Here is a 19,889-nt window from a genome sequence, read left to right as displayed (position 1 = left end):
TTTCTTCCTCCCTTTGTGTTCAAAATTTAAAAATAAGTTGTTCGTAAATTTTTAAAAAGGGATATTAGCACGTTAAACTCTTATTAGAACTTCTTGTATAAACTGATTCACTTATTGATTTTTAATACTCAATTTTATTCGTGGCATTAAAACATTAATGAAAAATGAACATAAAAAGGAGTAAATGTGATATCTTAACATATAAATTAATTTGTTTTAATTTTTATACCTTCCAAGTCAATTGTATGTTAAAAGATCATATTTGGTTATTTACCATTCAACTGCGTGCCTTTTCGATTAACATTTTAGTGTCGTGGATGGTATTAAAATTTTATGAAGGACCCAAGTCGTAAAGAAATTCTAAGAGGGACAAAAATATTCCTCTTCCTTAAAAAAAATAATCTAAATCAGTTCATTTATTAGGCATATTAACGCATTGGGAGTTCGTCAGTTCACCTTATCAAAATTAATATATATCATTTATTCTTTTACTGTTTTCATAGTAGTCAATAATCCCCCGATAGTAAAATTTTACAGTATTACCTTTGTTTTCATATAAACTTTTATTCATATTTATTATAAATTAAATCAATTGTATAAATGAAAATAAAAATAAAAAAATATATATTTTGGTGTGAATAAAAAATAAAATATTTTTCTTATACTTTTTATTATTTTGTAAACTTTCTTATAATATATATTGGTATATATATATATATATACACCAATAAGGACCGGGATCGTGGAAAGTGTGTGAATATTCAGGCAAAAAGCAAATGTCAATATTAAAATTTTAATAACCAATTTTTAATTTTTTAACTCATCAATCTGTAGAGACTCACTATCTCCCGTCATGGAAGACTCAGAGTCAGAGGACTCTATTAGTAAAGGGGCAACTTTAGAAAATATCTCTTCGTTTAGGCCAAGCTCATGGAGCTTTCTGCTCATTCGACAAAATTTTGCAGTATGGCATTTCTTTCCACATTTGTAACATGTGGCTTCTTTGTAGTTAAAAGGGGTTTTTGGTTTGGCTCTAAACATTTTCCCTAAGGGATGGTTTTTCAAACCTTGGGACTTAACAAAGCCCCAGTGTTATTATCAAAGAATTTTGGAGTCTACTGAGTCTGTAAAATTTAAACATTTCTTCCTTAGCGAAGCCCATACTCTTTCTTTATTTGATAAAGCCCCAATATTGACATTTGCTTCTTTATAGTTAATATATATATATTATCCTCAACATAAATTATCAAATAAATAACTTGTTTACCCTTTTTTTCTTTCAATTTTTGGTGCCACTGAGATTTTTAAATATTATCAAATAACACGAAGTAAGTGGCACATATTGATTTCAGTAGAAGAGAGACCGACAATCTCTCCCTAAACCATTCACTAACCAAACTCTTAACTCAACCAAGCACGGGCAGCTAAAGGATGAACTACCATATGAAGCTTGGATGAAGGCGTTAACAAAGATGGAATGAGTCAAGCAGAAAACAAACCAAGATTATTGGAATGCTAAGCAAAAATCACAATCGGCAACAACAAATCATGAACCACAAGAACAGCAAGAACAGAGGCAAACATAAACGGGTCTGGGGAAGCAAGGTTTGGAAGGAGGATCTGGGTTAACCCGATATCTTACGGGTCCTAGCACAGAGCCAATGAGGGTTGACCATGTAGAATACAGCAACAAATCATGAACCATAAGAACAGCAAGAACAGAGGCAAACAGAAACGGGTCTGGGGAAGCAAGGTTTGGAAGGAGGATCTGGGTTAACCCGATATCTTACGGGTCCTAGCACAGAGCCAATGAGGGTTGACCACGTGGAAGGGCTACAGGAAGGATCATTAATGCACACTGGGAAGGGTGAGGAATAACTAGCTATAGAGGGCAGCAGAGTAGCAGAGATAACAGATGCAGAGAAATTGTCTAGAGAAATGAGCACTGTAGTGGGAAACAACAAGCAAGAAAGGCGGGAAAACAGGATGGAAAATGAAACTGGAAAAGTAGGCTTAGTGGGCCGCGAAGAAGTGGAAAATGACATGGGCCAGACAACCAAGAATAAAGGAATGGAAGTTTCTGTGGGAGGTAAAGTTAGGAAAATAAAAAAATGGAAATCACAGGCAAGGGGAAGTTTAATTGCAGAGAGTCGGAACAGTGGACCAATATCACTTAAAAGGCCCATAGAAACACAAGAAATAAGAAGCCCGAAATGTAAAAGAATGAAAGCTCTGAGCAATGTCGAGGGAACTATTTGGTCTTCATATTTTTCAGTTAAAGAGCAAGAGGAGGAAGAAGCAAGAAATGCAGAGCATGGCAAGGAGACAACCACAGAAAATGAATCGGCAGAGGCTGGCAGCCAGCCCCGCCGACAGCCATGAGGATTATAAGTTGGAACGTTCGGGGTTTGGGGAATCCCCGAACGCTCCTAGCTCTGAAAAAAATTCTCCACCTGCACAAACCTCAATTGTTGTTCTTATACGAGACAAAATTAATGTCAGTGCAGGTTAAAGAAGTTTGTAGAAGGTTGAAGCTTGATAATTCTTTTGCAGTAGATAGAATTGGGAAAAGTGGTGGCCTAGCTCTAATATGGAGCTCGGACATTGATGTTAGAATCACATCTTACAGTAGGCATCACATAGACATGCAAGTGCAAAGAGCAGATGGGAAGTTGTAGAGGTGCACAGGGATTTATGGGCACCCGGAAACTCAGCAGAAAAAGTACACTTGGACTCTACTGAAAAGGCTAACAGGTTTGTTTGCCCTCTCATGGCTATGTTTTGGGGACTTTAATGAGATTTTGAACTTGAATGAGAAAACAGGAGGTGTTCAAAGAGATGCGAGAGTGATAACTGATTTCAGGGATGCGCTGAAAAAATGTAGATTGATTGACTTAGGAAGTAGAGGGCACCCTTTCACTTGGTCTAATCGACAATTTGGACCATATCTCATAGAAGAAAAGTTAGATAGATTCCTCTGTAATCAAGAGTGGAGAGCTGAATTTTATGATGATCTCTCAACAAATTTGGTCCATTGGGAATTCGATCATTGCCCGGTCATGATGGAAGCTAAAGAAAAGGAGCAGAGCCTGGAATATGAGAGGAAACATGTTCGTAGAATTCATTACGAAGACATGTGGAGTTCTTATGAGGCATGTAAGGACATAGTGAAAAATGAATGGTTCAAATGGCATACAAACACAAGAACCAGCCCTGTGCAGATGTTCAAAACAGTTGCCAAAAATTCCATGGCTCAATTGCAAGTGTGGAGCAGGGAAGAATTCGGGGACAGGAACAAAAAGTTGAAAGAGCTAATAAAGAAGCTTCAGGATGCAAAAGAAAACAGTTGTCAGTATGAAAAAGAAAATGACATAATAAGCATTGAGAAGAAAATTCAGAGAATGTTGATGGATGAAGAGATGTACTGGAAACAAATATCGAGGGCTGATTGGTTAAAGGGAGGGGACAAGAATACCAAGTTCTTCTATGCCAAAGCATCATCTAGAAAGCGGAAGAACAAGATCGAAGGCATTGAAGACAGATCGGGGATTTGGCATAAGGATAAAGATGAGGTTAAAATGAGGTTTTGTGAATATTTTCAAGAGTTATTCACTACTTCAAGTCTAGGGAACGACCAGATCAATGCAGCATTGCAAGGGTTAAGCCCAAAAGTCACCACAAAGATGAACACTTTCTTAGAACAACACTACACAGTAGAGGAAATCACAACATCCCTTTTTCAGATGGGCCCAACAAAGGCCCCAGGACCAAATGGATTACAAGTCGTTTTCTTTCAGAAGCACTGGGAAGCAGTCAAAGACGAAGTCCTTGCAACATGCCTTTATGTCTTAAATGAACAAGGTACCATAGCTCCACTTAATCACACACATATTGCTTTGATTCCTAAGACGGCAAGGCCTAGGAAAGTGACTGAATTCAGACCTATTAGCTTATGCAATGCAATTTATAGATTAGTAGCTAAAGTGATTTCTAATAGGTTGAAGCAAGTACTTCATGAGATAATATCCCCAACACAAAGTGCCTTTGTACCAAATAGATTAATAACTGATAATATTATTATTGGTTATGAATGTTTGCACAAAATTAGGCATAGTAAGAGTAAAAAGAAAGGGCTAGTTGCCTTGAAGCTAGATATTAGCAAAGCATACGATCGAATAGAGTGGTTGTTCTTGAAACATACAATGGAGAGACTTGGTTTTTCTGATAAATGGATTAGGCTTGTTATGGACTGTATAACCACCCCTTCCTTTTCTATTATCATAATAGGAGTTGCTAAGGGGCTGATACAACCTCAAAGAGGGCTAAGGCAAGGGTTCCCTCTTTCCCCCTATTTGTTTTTAATGTGTGTAGAAGTTTTCTCCAACCTACTGATGCAGGCTGAATGACATAATTTAATTCATGGCCTGACGTTAACCAGAAATATTACAATCTCTCATCTACTCTTTGCGGATGACAGCTTAGTGTTTACAAGAGCCTCAACTGAAGATTGTAACAAATTGAAAGCAATCTTTGAGTGTTATACTTCAGCTTCTGGCCAACTTTTCAATTACGACAAGTCATCAATATTTTTTGGGGGAAATGCCTCGGATGGACAGAGAGAGGCAATCGAAAGGATTTTTCAGCTGAATGTAGTGTCTAGACATGAAAGATATCTGGGGCTGCCCTCGATGGTGGGGACAAAGAGAACTAGCTTCTTCAACGACATTAACCTCAAAGTATTGACTAAAATTTTGGGCTGGCAACACAAATTCTTTTCTAGCGGAGGCAAAGAGGTTTTGATCAAAGCTGTAGCTCAAGCAGTACTAGCATATGCCATGAGCGTTTTCAAAATGCCCCTAACAGTAAGCAATGATATTCAGCGAGCAATTGCAAGATTCTGGTGGAGTTCCAAAGAAGATAAGAAGGGGATACACTGGACAAAATGGGAGAAAATCAGCCATGCAAAAATTAGAGGGGGATTAGGCTTTAAAGATTTCTCAAGCTTCAACCAAGCCTTGGTGGCGATGCAAGGGTGGAGATTACTTCAAAACCATGATTCATCAGTCACCAAAATCCTGAAGGCCAGATATTTTAGACATGCTGATTTTATGGAAGCTAAGCTTGGCTATAACCCATCTTTTATATGGAGAAGTATTTTATGGGGCAGGAAAATTCTTCAAAAAGGAACAAGATGGAGAGTTGGGAATGGAAACCAAGCACTCGTCATGGGCAGCAACTGGATTCCCAGACCTTCAACATTTAGACCAATCTTCACATCATCATTGCCCCCAAATACTAAAGTCTCAGACTTAATTGATTCAGATCACCACTGGAACCTCAGGTTGATTGATCAACGTTTTGCCAAGGAAGATGCAGATGCAATAAAGAAAATTCCATTACCAAGATATCCCTAAGATGATGAATTGATATGGCACCATGACAAAAAAGGACAATACACAGTAAGAAGTGGTTACCAGGTTGCTCTCGGATTGAAGTTTGGGGAAACTCCAACAAGCTCAATAGGTGGCTCTCATGGCTGGTCTATGATCTGGAATCCCAACCTCCCAAGGAAAATTAAAATCTTCATCTAGAGAGCCACCAAGAACCTGCTACCAACCTCAGAAAAGCTGTTGAAGAGGAAAATCTTGGAGGAACCAGTCTGCCAAATCTGTAAAATGGGAATTGAGGATGTTTTTCATGCTCTCATGGGTTGTAAAATGGTGAAAAAGGTCTGGAAACGTACTCATGTTAACGCTACAGTGCATGATTTGGGGAGAGAGGATATGTTAAGCGTTATGTTGAGCTTGGTGAGGAAAATGCCTAAGAGAGAGGTAGAATTTGTAATTGCTGTATGGTGGGTAATATGGCATGCTAGGAATAAGTTTATCTTTGAAGGAAGAACTTTGAACCCTCTGATGATAATCGCCAAGGCCAACGCAATTATAGAGGCTTATCAAGGGATGCATGGAATGGAACAGCTAAGCAAAAGTGGTAATGAAACCATTAAGCAAGACCAATGGAGACTACCACCTAGCGGACATTACAAAATCAATGTAGATGTTGCTGTACATATAGAGCAACAACTTATAGAACTAGGGGCTGTTATTAGAAACTCAAAAGGCCAAGTTCTGGGTGCAGCAGTGAGAAGCACAGCGTTTCAGGAAGATGTTACAGCTGCAGAGGCTGAGGCTATCAAATGGGGGATGGAAATGGCAAAGGAAGCAAGGCTAATGGATGTGATTGTGGAAACAGATTGCATGGAGGTAGTTAATTTAGCCAATAATGAAACCAGCAGCAGAAAGGAGATCTTGTGGACTATCTCAGAAATCCAAGAATGCAAGGCAGGGTTCCAATCGATTCAAATCCAACATGTTCCAAGATGTTATAATAAATTTGCTCACTCTCTAGCTAAAAGAGCTTTGAAAAGCTCGGAATCTGTCATGTGGTTAGAAACCCCTCAAGCTGATGTACTGACTTGTTTCAGTTTCTTTTCAAAAAAAAAAAAATAACTCAACCAAGCACAACATGTATACAAACAATGTTATCACGTTAAGGACATCTCTCCTACGCCTCAAGGATGTGTAAATAGTGTCTAAGATTTTTTCAATGAGTAAATTTTGAATTATCCCCCTCCTAAATTGACTATTTTCAAATACTATCTTTATTTTTATAAACCTTAGTTTACCCCCTTTTCTTAAAGAACCAAAAAATAATTCATCAACCCACCATTTTTCTCTAACCTTTTGAAAAGAATAAGAGTGATTTAAAGTCCTTAAAAATAAAAAAGATAATTTAAAAATAATTAATTTACGGAGAATAATCCAAAATTTACCCTTTTCAATTGAACGTGGATTGTACAGAATATTATTGAACCACACTAATTGTGCTTCACTATTTTTATTGAATTTTGACTTTATAAAACGACCAAATAAAATTGACTTGGAATGTTATCATTTCAAGATAGATTATTTAGCAAAAACTCTTCCACTAAACAAGAATTATATTATTGTTTCAGGCTCAATTAACAAATAATCAATTAATTAGCTGTCTTGGCTACTTTTTCCTCGTGAAATTAAACAAATTCTATTTATTCAACTGTCTTAAGCTTTGATAAAATAGAAATGATACATATATGCATACACTTGATCAGGTCCCTCTAATCTCCAATTCTTCTCCCTCTTTCTTATTTATTCTTCTTCATCAAATATTATGCAGTTGTTTATCATAATTTTAATTTATTGAAAAACTAATTGATTACCCTTAACTTAAGGACATCACATGACAATTAGAATTAATTTCTAACATTCATGTCAAGTCAAGTAAATTGAATTACAAAATTAATTATTTTGGGCCTAGTTATAAGGGTATAACTCATTTATTATTGTCAACTGTCAAAAATCTCAAATATTAACCTCCAAGGCAGAGTATTTATGGTTGAATTCTTTCATATTAGTAATTTATATTCAGAACATCTGTGTGATTTAATTTTTGTCTAAAAAAATTGATAATAGAGATACAAATTCTTGTACAAATTGATTTAGCCTAAATTCATTTGTTCAATGAAAATACAAAATCATAAAAATAAATTATAAGAACCAAAAGTTATTTAATTCAACCAATTGGTATAAGAAATTGTATCTCTATCTTTACTCTTGAAAGATTATAGGAATGGGCAAAACTCAAATTGATATTTTAACAATTAACCTCTTTAAGACTTGAACTCACGCGAATAGTAAAAAAAAAATCACTTAAGAATCACTCCAACAAAAAGAGACGTGTGACTTTAAGTTAAATTTTGCTTCCAACAAGAAAACACTAGTATACTTATATGTTCAATGATATGTGTAAATTTTTTCCTATGATGTTGTAATTTATTGTTGGCTAAACAAACAACCTGTGTATTGCTAGATAATTAATGCTTGAATTTAATGGCTTCATGTATAATACAATTAATTTTCCATTGCATAAGAAACAAATAAATTGTTGTAATATTGACTAGGTGAAGGGGCATGAATTGAAACTTCGTGTGTGTGTCTCTATATGTCTTTTCTCATACAGGAGTCTTTATTTTTTTATTTCATGCAAACACGTTGTTAAGTCATACGATTTAATAGAGTTAGTACTTAATTCACTATTAAACTATTTAATTTAATAGAGTTATTATTCAATTAACTATAAAACCAAATAGCTTAATTGAAACAAAAAATGAGAGCACCCGCACTTGAAGATTTATATATATGTATATAATCATTCTCAAGTGTTGGAACCCTCATTTATTTTAATGCGGACTCGTCGTTAAACTATCCAATTTAATAGATTTATTTTTCAGTATACTATAAAATTATACAGTTTAATAATGTATTTGCACTGACTTTATTAAATCACACGATTTAACAAAGTACCCACTTGAAGAAAAAGTTTGAGGGCTATGGTGTGGGTTTTATAATATTCCAATATTCCTGTATGAACAAGCAAATATAGTTAAAATAATTGATGCCAAAAATGGAAAGTTGGGTCCTTACAAAGATCGAATCTGCATTGTAAACATAAACTAATTAATTTTAATACAGAAAATTAATCCATCACAATCACTAGTCATCACAAACTAACTCTTCATTTTTTTTTCATTTTAATAACCAAACAACATATAACATTACTCCAGTATGAATGGGACTACAAAACCATTGTGTAAAAGAAAAACAACGTGGGAAAGCATAAGATCAAAAAGGTGAAGAAGCCAAACTGCCAAAGAGACCACTCAATTCAAAAGTGAAGAACCAAATCAAAATGGAAGAATGAGAAAGAGAATCCCAGTCTAAGTAGTCAAACTTTTACTGCCCAAGAAAGAAACATATAATAAAATATTTCGTAGAATAAAGAGCCTCAAGCATTGTTTTGATGATCTGCCTTTTTATCCGGCCCATATCTTACAGTAGTACTATACAACTGACTCCTTTTTGAGAAACTTCAAATTTTAAAAGCAAAAGAGCATAAAGTAGAGACAGACTCTCAATATTTGTGTGTTTTATGTTCTAGAAATTAGGATATTGGAGTATTTGGAATTTATAATCCCGCCCAAGATTTTATTATTTGTTAATTTAGAGGTGAATAATCATTTTATTATAATATTGCCTCTGGACCTGGTTTAGTTGAACATAAATGCATTTTATGTTCGTAATTACTTGATATGTGAGATTTTTCATCCACATCCAAACCTCTTCTTTATAAAATTTTATTACAATATTCATTTTATGACAGATGTATTTCATTTATTAAATCAACAAACTTATAAGACATTTTTAAAAAAAAATTGCACAGATAAATTTTATAACAAGACATCTCCAATTTATTCTAAAATTTTATTGTAATGAATGTTTGGTTATGTTTTTTAAACGAAAACATTTGGTGTAGTGCTTTCAGAAATCATTTCGAAAACAAAAGCAGCTTCTTTTCTATGCAAGTACTACAAAATTATTTTTTCGATTTTGGAAATTTATTTTCATCCCTCCAAAAAAAAACATTATTTTCAAATCTACTACCAAAAGCACCCGAAAATTCTTACACTTTTTCTTTTTCTTTTTTCTTTTCTTTCTATTCATTTGTGTACAATTAAACAATAAAAACAGAAGATTCCCCAATCATCTCCACCACTTTGTAGGAAACACCCATAATTGCACCCAACGATCCCTTTCACCATACCCTTAACCTGTTCATCATCATATCACTTCCCCCACTTTCTTTCACAAACCCCTTTTAATTTAATTTCTTCTTCTTCTTCTCACCTTCCAATGATATTATTAATTATAAATATCTGTCAATCTCCAACCATCATCTTTTAATTTTCCCCCAAACAATAATACCATCTTTTCAATTAATTTCTTCCCTCATCAACGACATGGATCCTTCTTTTTCTTCTGTCAATGGCTTCTACACTTTGCTCAATCATGGACTTGATGATCTTGGTCACTCTTTTAACACTCATAACTTCATGTCAATCCAGTTCCTTCAAAAAGTTTTATCCTCTCTTTGTTATTTTCATTCTCAACTAACCGTTTTGGTCCAAAAACTTCACTTGCCTGTTGGTGAAAAATGGCTTGATGAATACATGGATGAAAGCTCCAGGCTATGGGAAGCTTGCCATGTTCTCAAAACCGGTGTTTCAAGCATGGAAAATTATTATTCTTCTGGAGCAAATATTGCTTCTTCTTTCGATGGTTTGCACCATTTCAACCCCCAAGTTTCCCGCCAGGTATGTATATGTTACATACATATATATTAAACCCTAGAAATTAATTGCAAGGTTCAGTGTTGTCTGTAAATACAAGTTGGTTCGACTGATAAGATCTCTATTTATTAAATTTTCATTTATGTAATTTTTTAAATTGAATAAATGGCTAGTAATTTGATTCTTTTAACTCTTTTTTTTTTTTCCTTTTTGGTTCTTGCTTATAGGCTATTCGGGCAATCATGGGTTGCCAAAGGGAAATTGTAGTGCTGGAAGAGGAGAATAAGAGCTTAATGGAAACAAGAGTTGGGCAATTATCACTAAAACTAGATGATGAAAACATCATGCAAGAGTCAAAGTTCAATGCTTTTAATGGGTTTAGAGGAGTGCTTTACGCAATGAGAAACGTTAGCACATTGCTTTTGATGATTTTGCTAAGTGGGCTAGTATTTTATTGGCCTAAATCGAGCTTTTGCCAAGAAGGGTATGAAGGTCACATAATATTTGGCTCAGGCTTCATGATCTCATTAGCAAGACTGCAACAAAGAGTGGCAAATGAGATTGATCACCAAATTGGAGGGCAGCCAGGGCTTATGCTTTTTGAGTTTCGAAAGGCGAAAACCGCCATGGAAGATCTGAAAGAAGAATTGGAGAAGGTTGTTGAATTTGAATCAGAAGAATTTGATGAACAAATCCAAGAAAAAATCGAATGCTTGAAGAATTGCTTTGGTTTGTTGAGATGTGGTGTGGAAACAATTGTCGGGCAGATTGATGATTTGTTTGATGAAATAGTTGAAGGAAGAAAGAAACTTTTGGACATGTGCGGTCATAGATAAAGAGAACAAATTTTAAAGTTTTTGGACATGTGCAGCCGTAGGTAGAGAAAATATTAAAGCTGAAAATTGAAAAAAGGAAGTAAAAGAATATCAAGTGTGTTAAAGTGCCTATAGTGGCAGTACCTTTTAATATATATTTTTTTAGTTTTTAATTTCTTTTTGCCATTGAAGTGACTTTCTTTTGCAGCTACCTAGAGATTTGTCCTGATGAAAGTATGAAACTTTGAGGGAGCTAGGAGAAAGGAAAATTCTGAAGGAAAGGGGAATAGTGAATTGTTCTTCCTTGGAAGAAAGGCAACAAAAATTTTACTGTCAAAAGAGAAGAAACAAGAAGAATATTTAAGATATAGCTACTATAGCTTAAATGGAAAGCAATATTTTTCCCATAAAAAGTGAAGATTCTTATCTAGGAGGAAAAAAGTTTGTAAATGGGATAAAAATTATGCTTCTTGTTTGTACCTACAGAGGTATTTTAAATTAAATTACAATTTTTTTATGTTTGTATATATTTGTGTGTGTGGGGGGGGGGGGGGGGATTGAATTAAAGATTTTTGGGCATATCTGGAAGTATTTATTTTTCCAATCAATTATTCCTTTCCTTTATTTTTTCCCTATTATAAAAAATTGATATTGTAACAAAATGTATAAGAATTTGTTAGTTAAAAGAGAAAAGGAAGAGAAACACTCACTAACGTCTGTTTGGGATTGAGATTTAAATGCTATAAGGAATTTTCTTTTTATAAGATTTGACAAAAATAGTGTTTGGTAAATTTTAAAAAGTATTTATTAATAGGTTTCTTTATTTTGATAGTAGCTTTTAAAAGTAAATAGGGATTACTTTTTATATGCATGTTATTAAATAAGCTATCAAACCTTTTTAAAGTTCCTATTATAACTTTAATATTTTAACATAAATATAATTATATCTTTTTTTTATAAACCCTAATATATAAATAAAAACTTATATATATTTTAGTCATTATATAATAAAATAGCAGTTTTGTAATAAAATTTACCAAGTACATGTACTTTGTTTTTTAAACTAATAATAACCGTAACAATACAGTTTATCAAACATCAACTTCCTTTTTTAATCACTAACTTATTTCATTTGCATGGTAAAAGCAATTATTTTATCAACCACTGCAATTCTAAATTGCCCTAAAATTGGGTAGATGTTTTAGTTGCACTCATTCCCTCCCACAAGCAGAAATCTCCCTAAATATGGAGGCAAACAAAGAAAATGAGATACAAGAATTTGAAAACATAAATTTGTTTCTTGTATATTAAAGAATTTTCACATGTCTATTTCTACAAAATGAAGATATAAAAGGAATAAATATTTTATACATTATAACCTAAAACAAGGCTGAATTTTTAGACTAGCAGTTAGACCTAATGTTGTGCTAGATTCATTCCCATTTGTTTGTAATAATCTTGCTAATAGAAAGCCTCTTGCTAAAGATACAAAAAATACTAAATTGGTCTCAAACTCATGTATTGTATGCTCCAACAAATTAGGTTGATGAGAGTCTGTTATATTTGTACCAAGATTCTTGTTTGTAATGTGAATCTTGTCATCCCCCCTCAAACATGGCAGTGACATAAAATGCATCGTCACATAAGAAGATGAACTATCACTAGGCCAAAGGTTTGATGAAGGTGTCAGCAACTTGCCCTTATGTCAGAACACAAGAGGGGTGAGGAAATCCTCGAACTATTTTGTTTGTGCATGAAATATTGTTCTTGCTAATCAAATTGCACTCTTATCACAAAACAATATAGGTTTTTCCTTTAATTGTAAATAGGGGTGAGCAAATGATCCAATCTGATTCGACCCAATAAAAGAAAAAAGGGTTCGGATCGAATCAGTTTACTTGCCCTATCCGATCAGATGGTATTTTAACCAACCTGATCAAATCGTGATCCAAAAAGGTTTAGCCTAAGTCGATCCAAAAATCTAATCGAGTTTGTTTCTTTTAACAAGAAAGTTAAAACTAAAAAACAAATAAAATCTAATTGAACATTACAAACATTTGGTCTCTTCTCTTCATACATACAACAAAACAATATTTCATATACACATCATGCCAGCAATGGTAACACACCACACACGGTCATACATGTAGCGGCAGTTGGCAGCACACACCAATCATAGATCAGAGACAGCACACCAATGAAAATATTGAGACGTTGACTTACAGCCATAAAGCAGCCCGCAATTGCAACTGTGAGCAATCTGCTGCACCATGACCACTGTTGTCACTTGATCCACAAGCCACCGCGACTGCTATTGCAAGTTGCTTCACCTCGACCAACTACCACCATCACCAGGTTCTTTCAAGCCTTAACCCAAATATTTTAAATTGCACTGACCCAAGTTATCCCAAACCAAAATTGACTCGAACGTATTTAATCTTACCTGATTCACTCCGAACTCAACTTAATTTTTCTATCTAGTATGATCCAACCTACATTAATCTGAACATGTTTCGATTGGATCAAATTAGATTACAGGCTTAGGTTGAGTACATATGACATTTTTCCTAAATTGATTAACCTGAAACTTGATTAGATTGATCTGAACTGAATTTTGCCCTCACCTAATTATAAACCAATCTCATATAAGATGCACTAAATCCAAGTGAGTTCTATAGCACTTGTTACCATATAGCGATACTCCAGTTCAGCCTAGATTGAGATATAGTGCATTATCTGTTTGAACTCACAAAATGCATTTACCACTAAGATAAACATAATATCCAATTGTGCTTTTTTTAGCGTTTCAAAAACATGGCCAATTAGAATAAGAAAAAGTGTAAGGATTGAAAGCACTTTGAGAAGTATATTTGAGGCTATAGTCTATTGTTCCTTTAAAGTATCGAATGATTCACTTGATTGCCTTGAAATCAGCCATGATAGGGCTTTGAAAGCTTTGATATACTTTATTGACTGATTGTGTGATGTCTGGCCATGTGTATGAAAGATATTGTAGATTGCCAACAAGAGCATGGTAGTTACTGGCATATACATGTTTTCCAATGAAGTTGGAGATTTTACAACCATTGGGATCTTAAAAGAACATCATTCGAGCATGTGTGCCTTGGTGAGGAGATCAAGTATGTACTTGGGTTGGGATATAAAAAGTACCGTTAAGAAATTTTTTTCATTTCAATGCTAAAAAGGTACTTTAAATTACCATGGTCTTTTAATGCGAATTTAGAACTCAAATTGTGAATGATGGAATGAACTTTGCCACTATCGTTACCTATAATAACATCATCATCGACATAAATTAGTATAAGAATTAATATTTAGTTGCAACAGAAAATAAATAAGGATAATTTGGCTTTGATGCTAATAAACTAATAAGGCCTTTGAAAGGTACTCAAACCAAGCCTTAAGTCTTGTTTAAGGCCATAAAGCAACTTTTGTAACTTGTAGACAAATGAAGGGTGAGTGGTTTCTTGGAAGCTAGAAGATTGTTCTGTATATGTTGTTTCATTCATCTTGCCATGTAAAAAAGCATTGTTGACATCTAGTTATTGCATTTCTCAATTTGAACTAACTGTAATTTCCAAAATAAAACAAATAGTGGTGGCTTTAACGATAGGACTGAAGGTCTCATCGATGTCAATGCTGTAAATTTGAGTAAATCCCTTTGCTAGTAGTCATGCTTTGTAAGGGTCAATACTGCCATCCCCTATGTATACTTTATATGGTAGACCTACTTCAATCCTATGATATTTTTGTTGCACGACCATAAGACTAGGTCTAAGTTTGATTTATGTAGAGTGCTTGGATTTCATTTTTCATGGTTTGCACCTATTTTAGACTTTTAATCGTAGTTTGGAAGGCTTTAGGTTTAGTTTGTGTTACTAGGCTAGTTTAAGGTGCAAAAATTAAGATTTTGTCCCAACTTGTGGAAAGTAATCATAGGGTGAGTGTTAAGGGTTTGAGAAATGTTTTCTAAAGAAAGGATAGTTTTTTAGATGTTGGTAATTCAATAGTTATGTGATGGGATATATCAAGGAAGGTCTCAATAGTGCTTGAGGAATTTGAACTTTTTGTATGTGAAACTGTATGATCAAATTTGGAGGTTCATGATTGATTTTGGGAGACTATAAGAGTATCATTAGTTTTCAAGTTTTGATTTGGATTAGGCAATATTATTAGACTATCATCAGTTTCCAAGTTTGTTTGTGGTACAGTAAAGGAGTATTATGTCGATCATAAAATACCATAAAGGGAGGAGAAGATATAGCCGGGTAAATGTTATTTTATAATGCTGGTGGGTTAGAGTTTACGTTGTGCCTAAATTCTGCTTGAGAAAAAAGAGTTAGATTTACGTGACTTCAAGATTTTAATGGGGTAGAATTCACATCATGGCTAAATTCCTTGTTGATGTCTTATTTGGATAACCATTTATCATTGGAAAGAAAGCTTGCAATCTCTATTTTTCCTTGCACAAGTCCAATTTATTAAGCTTTTTTGAATAAGGTAAAGTAAATTTATCAAAAACAATGTATCATGAAATACAAACACGATTTTTTTTTTTACTATAGACATCTATACCCTTTATGTAAAGGGCCACAGACAATTAAAATCTGAGGATATGACTTCTAGTTAAATTTATTTTTAGTATAGTCCCTTAGATAAGGAAAACATCTAATAAGAAATTTGTTAAAAAGATTTTCATAAGGACTATGCATGTTAAGTGTAGATTAAGGTAGTCCATTAATAACATATGTAATAGCTAGAAATGTGTCCACCCCTAATTGTAAAGGTATAGAGGATAGAACATCATAGTGAGAGTTGTTTCCAGTATGTGCCTATGGTTATGATCTACGACTCTGCTTTGTTTAGGAGTGTAAGGACATGAAATTTGACATTGTATTTCATATTGTTCTAGATGTTTGATGAAAGTTGTTGAATTGAATTCAGCTCCACTACTACTTTGGAATATTTTTATTTTTATGTCGAATTGGTTCTCTACCTACCTATGAAATTTTAAGAAACATTTAAAAATTTCATATTTTTATTTCAAAGAAAACAACCAAGAGAAACGAGAACGATCATTTATAAACAATGTATAAAAATGATAATTTTAAAAAGAGCAGGTAGAAGTAGGATTCTATAAATCACAATGTATTTTGTGAATAGTAAAATTTAAAATTTTATTAGACACGTCATGATGTAGGATGTTATTTTGGGATTTTGAAATTTTATTATTATAGGATTTTCCATTTTAATTAGAGTTAATTATGGTATGTATCTCAGTCTTCCATTTCTATTATAATTGTGATTTAGTTTCCCATTTTCAATTAATTCAGAGAAGTATGTTTCCTATATTATAAATAGAGAGATCTTATTACTTTAACTACAACCTTTGATCAATTAATAAAACCTCTCTTTTACAATTTCCTTAGGGATATGTATCAAAATTTTCTTTTGTAGAGTTGTTTGGGTTAGAGCATCAACTAATTTCGCTTTAAGGTTGTTAAAAATTTTATTGATTCGTTTGGATTATAACAAGATCTAATCACACTTCGATTAGAGCATAAGTTAATCGCGTTTACTTGATTTGGTACTAAAACTATATCTAGTCTTATTTATCCTATCAATTTCGCTTCCGCTATGCCCACCCTATCAATTGATGTACGGTGTTATTTAAGAATTCTAGAATTTTTATTATTTTAGGATATTCTCTTTTAATTAGAGTCAATTTTAGTATGTGTCTTAGTCTTTTATTTCTATTATAATTGTGATTTAGTTTCCTTTTTAAGTTAATTTAGAGAAGTATGTTTACTCTATTATAAATAGAGAGGCCTTATTATTGTAACTTCAACTTTTGATCAATTAATAAAAGCCCTCTTTTAAAATTCCTTCTAGGATTATCTATCAAAAATCTCTCTTGTAAAGTTGTTTGAATCAGAGCATCATCCAATGTCGTTTTAAGCATTATTAAAAATCTTCTATTAGAGCGTAAGCTAATTGTACTAGCTTGGTCCGGTACTAGAACGATATCTAGTGTTATTTATCCTATCAATTCCACTTCTGCTACACTCGATCCATCAGTTGGTATCAGAGCAACTTGTGCCAATTGCACAGCTTTCTTGCCCACCATATCCCTCCACCACAAATCACCCAAATCATCCATCATCGTTCATCGTAGAAAAAAAAAACCAAAAAACCCCAAATTTGAAAAACCTAGTCACTGCCACAACCACCACTGCTACTGCTACAATCCAGCAACTGTCACCACTTGCCGCCACCACCACCAAACAACTGATGGAGTGGGCATAGCGAAAGCGGAATTGACGGGATAGATAATATTAAATATCATTCTAGTATCAGACGAAGCTAACGCAATTAACTTATGCTCTAATCAAGGTGTGATTAGATCTCGTTCTAATCCAAACAATTCAATTAGATTTTTAATAATGTGTAGAGTTGGATTAGATGACGCTCTAATCCAAGTGACTTTACAAGAGAGATTTTGATAGATAATCTCAAAGGGAATCATAAAAGGGGGTTTTATTAATTGATCAAAAGTTGAAGTTACAATAATAAGGTATCTCTATTTATAATAGGAAAAATGTGCTTCTCTAAGCTAACTTAAAAAGGAAAACTAACGAAGCAGGCGTAGCGAAAGCAGAATTGATAGGGTAGGAAACATTATATATCAATCTAGTATCGAAACAAGCCAATGCAATTAGGTTACACTCTAATCGAAATGTGATTAGATCTCGTTTTAATCCAAATGACTCAAAGAGATTTTTAATAACGAGTAAAGCGAGATTAAATTATGTTATAATCCAAACGATTATATAAGAGAGATTTTAATAGATAATTCCAGAAGAAATTACAAAAAAGGCTTTATTAATTGATCAAAAGTTGACGTTACAATAATAAGATCTCTTTATTTATAACAAAGAAACATATTTCCCTAAATTAACTTAAAAAAGAAAACTAGATCACAATTATAATAGAAATAAAAGACTAAGATACATACCATAATTGGCTCTAATTAAAATTAAAAGTCCTAAAATGATAAAAATCCTAGAATCCTAAAATAGCATCCTACATAATTCTCCTCTTGAAAGAAAGTTGTCCTCAAGTTTGACTATAGTTTGGAAGATGAAACTTATAGTGTAATACCAAATCATCTCGTAATTCAAACTTGTTATCTTTCTCATCAATCTTTTTTTAAACTCTGAAGAATCTATACTTCATCAATTTTCTTTCGCTTATATATTCATCAAGGTTATGGAGATTTCCAAGAACGAACAATGATCAAACAACTCTTGCCCTTCCCCAATTGACACTCAATGTGCTCTCTAATAAATTTCACCTTTTCAATCAGATCTTCTTCAAGTACAATCTTCTTGTCTTCAATGTGGATAGGTAGAACCATTTTGATCATTTCAGCCTCTTCTACAATAATAAGAGAATTAGGCATCTCAAGTGAGTATTCTTCTTGAACAATAGCTGAACTTATTATTACATCTTTAGACAGTTTCATATAGACATGCCACGGCTTAATTAAATCATGGACTTCACCAAGTCTTTTAATCACATCATCTAAGTTTCTTTGATTTTATGACTCGATTTGCATGGCCAAATGAATAGCATGTTGTAAAAGTGTAGATAGTGTATGTAGGCATTTTAATTTGAATTTAAAAACTTAGCCCCTTCAAAAACCTTGCAACCATATCCTTCCCAGGTTGTTAATAATATGTACGCCCATAAAAGTGTTCAAACTCACATGCGTAATCAGAAACTAATCTCACACCTTGTTGTACCAATACAATAATTAAGAGGGATAAACTCATGTTGTAGAATACGCTTCATATGTTTCTATGATAGAATTTTGCATTTGCCTTGGTCAAGTCAAGAATATTGCAACAATTCCTACCAATCTGAAACACTGAATTTTAATTTACTGGCAACAAATGATAATTCTTTTTCTTTAAGAGTGCACAAAGCTATAAACCAACACTCAACCTTGCCTAACCAATCAAGAAATTTCTCAGGATAAATGTACAAAAATAATTTTGATACATGATCAAAAGTAGGGTAAGAATGATAGTTTGACATTTATTTTTCACACAATGGTTGTTAGCCTATATGACTATAAAATGTTAATTTTAATGATAACAAACCACATGTTTTAGATAAATAAGGAAGTACACATTATGTTTTTAAAACAAGAAAATGATTTCATGAAATTGGTTGTTTTCAAGTTTATGGTTTAAATTGAAAAGTTTTGAGAACTTTGGAATTAACAAGTATTGTTTTAAAATTCTGAAAATGGACATATTTGCAAAGTTCTATAAAGATTTAGGTCATAGTATAATTTTATAAAATTTTAGGGCAAACTATAATTTTAATAGTTGTTTCATTGTAGCAAGCGGCAAACTAGATGTTATAAATGGCAAATCGGTAGTTACATCAAATGTGCTCTCTAAAATTAAAACGGCTAACCGGATTCACCAAGCGGCAAACTGGTTATCAGGCAAAAGCTTTCTGGAGTAAAACGGCTAACCGAAAAATGAGAAGCAGCAAACCGATTGTGCAAAAAAAATCAAATCTTTGACTATAACGGTAACATCAAGCGGAAAACCGGTTAACATAAAATGGAAAGCCGATTATCACCAAAATGTGAACAACAACTAGTTTTCAACTCCAACTATAAATTGACTCAATCAAATTCAAACAATAACAAATCCAAGAGTTATCATTGAGCTTACTACTGAGCATACATTTTTATTTGAGCTTTAAAGTTGTTTTTGTTTCATTGAGCTTTCATTTGTAATCAAACATAT

At 33.3% G+C, this 19,889-nt stretch overlaps 1 protein-coding gene across 1 annotated transcript; it reads left to right on the top strand.

The window, feature by feature from the left end:
* Nucleotides 1-9,555: 9,555 nt before the first annotated feature.
* On the top strand, nucleotides 9,556-11,521 carry LOC102611551 (uncharacterized). The gene is made up of 2 exons (XM_006470958.4): nucleotides 9,556-10,249; nucleotides 10,453-11,521. Exons 1-2 carry the CDS (start codon nucleotides 9,896-9,898, stop codon nucleotides 11,059-11,061), a joined length of 963 nt encoding a protein of 320 aa, XP_006471021.3. The 5' UTR covers nucleotides 9,556-9,895; the 3' UTR covers nucleotides 11,062-11,521.
* The last annotated feature ends 8,368 nt before the right edge of the window (nucleotides 11,522-19,889 follow it).

This window comes from Citrus sinensis, chromosome 5, assembly GCF_022201045.2.
Source record: "Citrus sinensis cultivar Valencia sweet orange chromosome 5, DVS_A1.0, whole genome shotgun sequence".
NCBI classification, from domain to species: Eukaryota; Viridiplantae; Streptophyta; class Magnoliopsida; order Sapindales; family Rutaceae; genus Citrus; species Citrus sinensis.
This window is presented reverse-complemented; position numbering and strand designations above follow the sequence as displayed.

Excerpts from the sequence above, each read along its gene's own strand:
- LOC102611551 (XM_006470958.4), top strand. The coding sequence starts at position 9,896 with ATGGATCCTTCTTTTTCTTCTGTCAATGGCTTCTACACTTTGCTCAAT. Across the intron at positions 10,250-10,452 it reads ACCCCCAAGTTTCCCGCCAG|GCTATTCGGGCAATCATGGG; the intron begins GTATGTATATGT and ends TCTTGCTTATAG.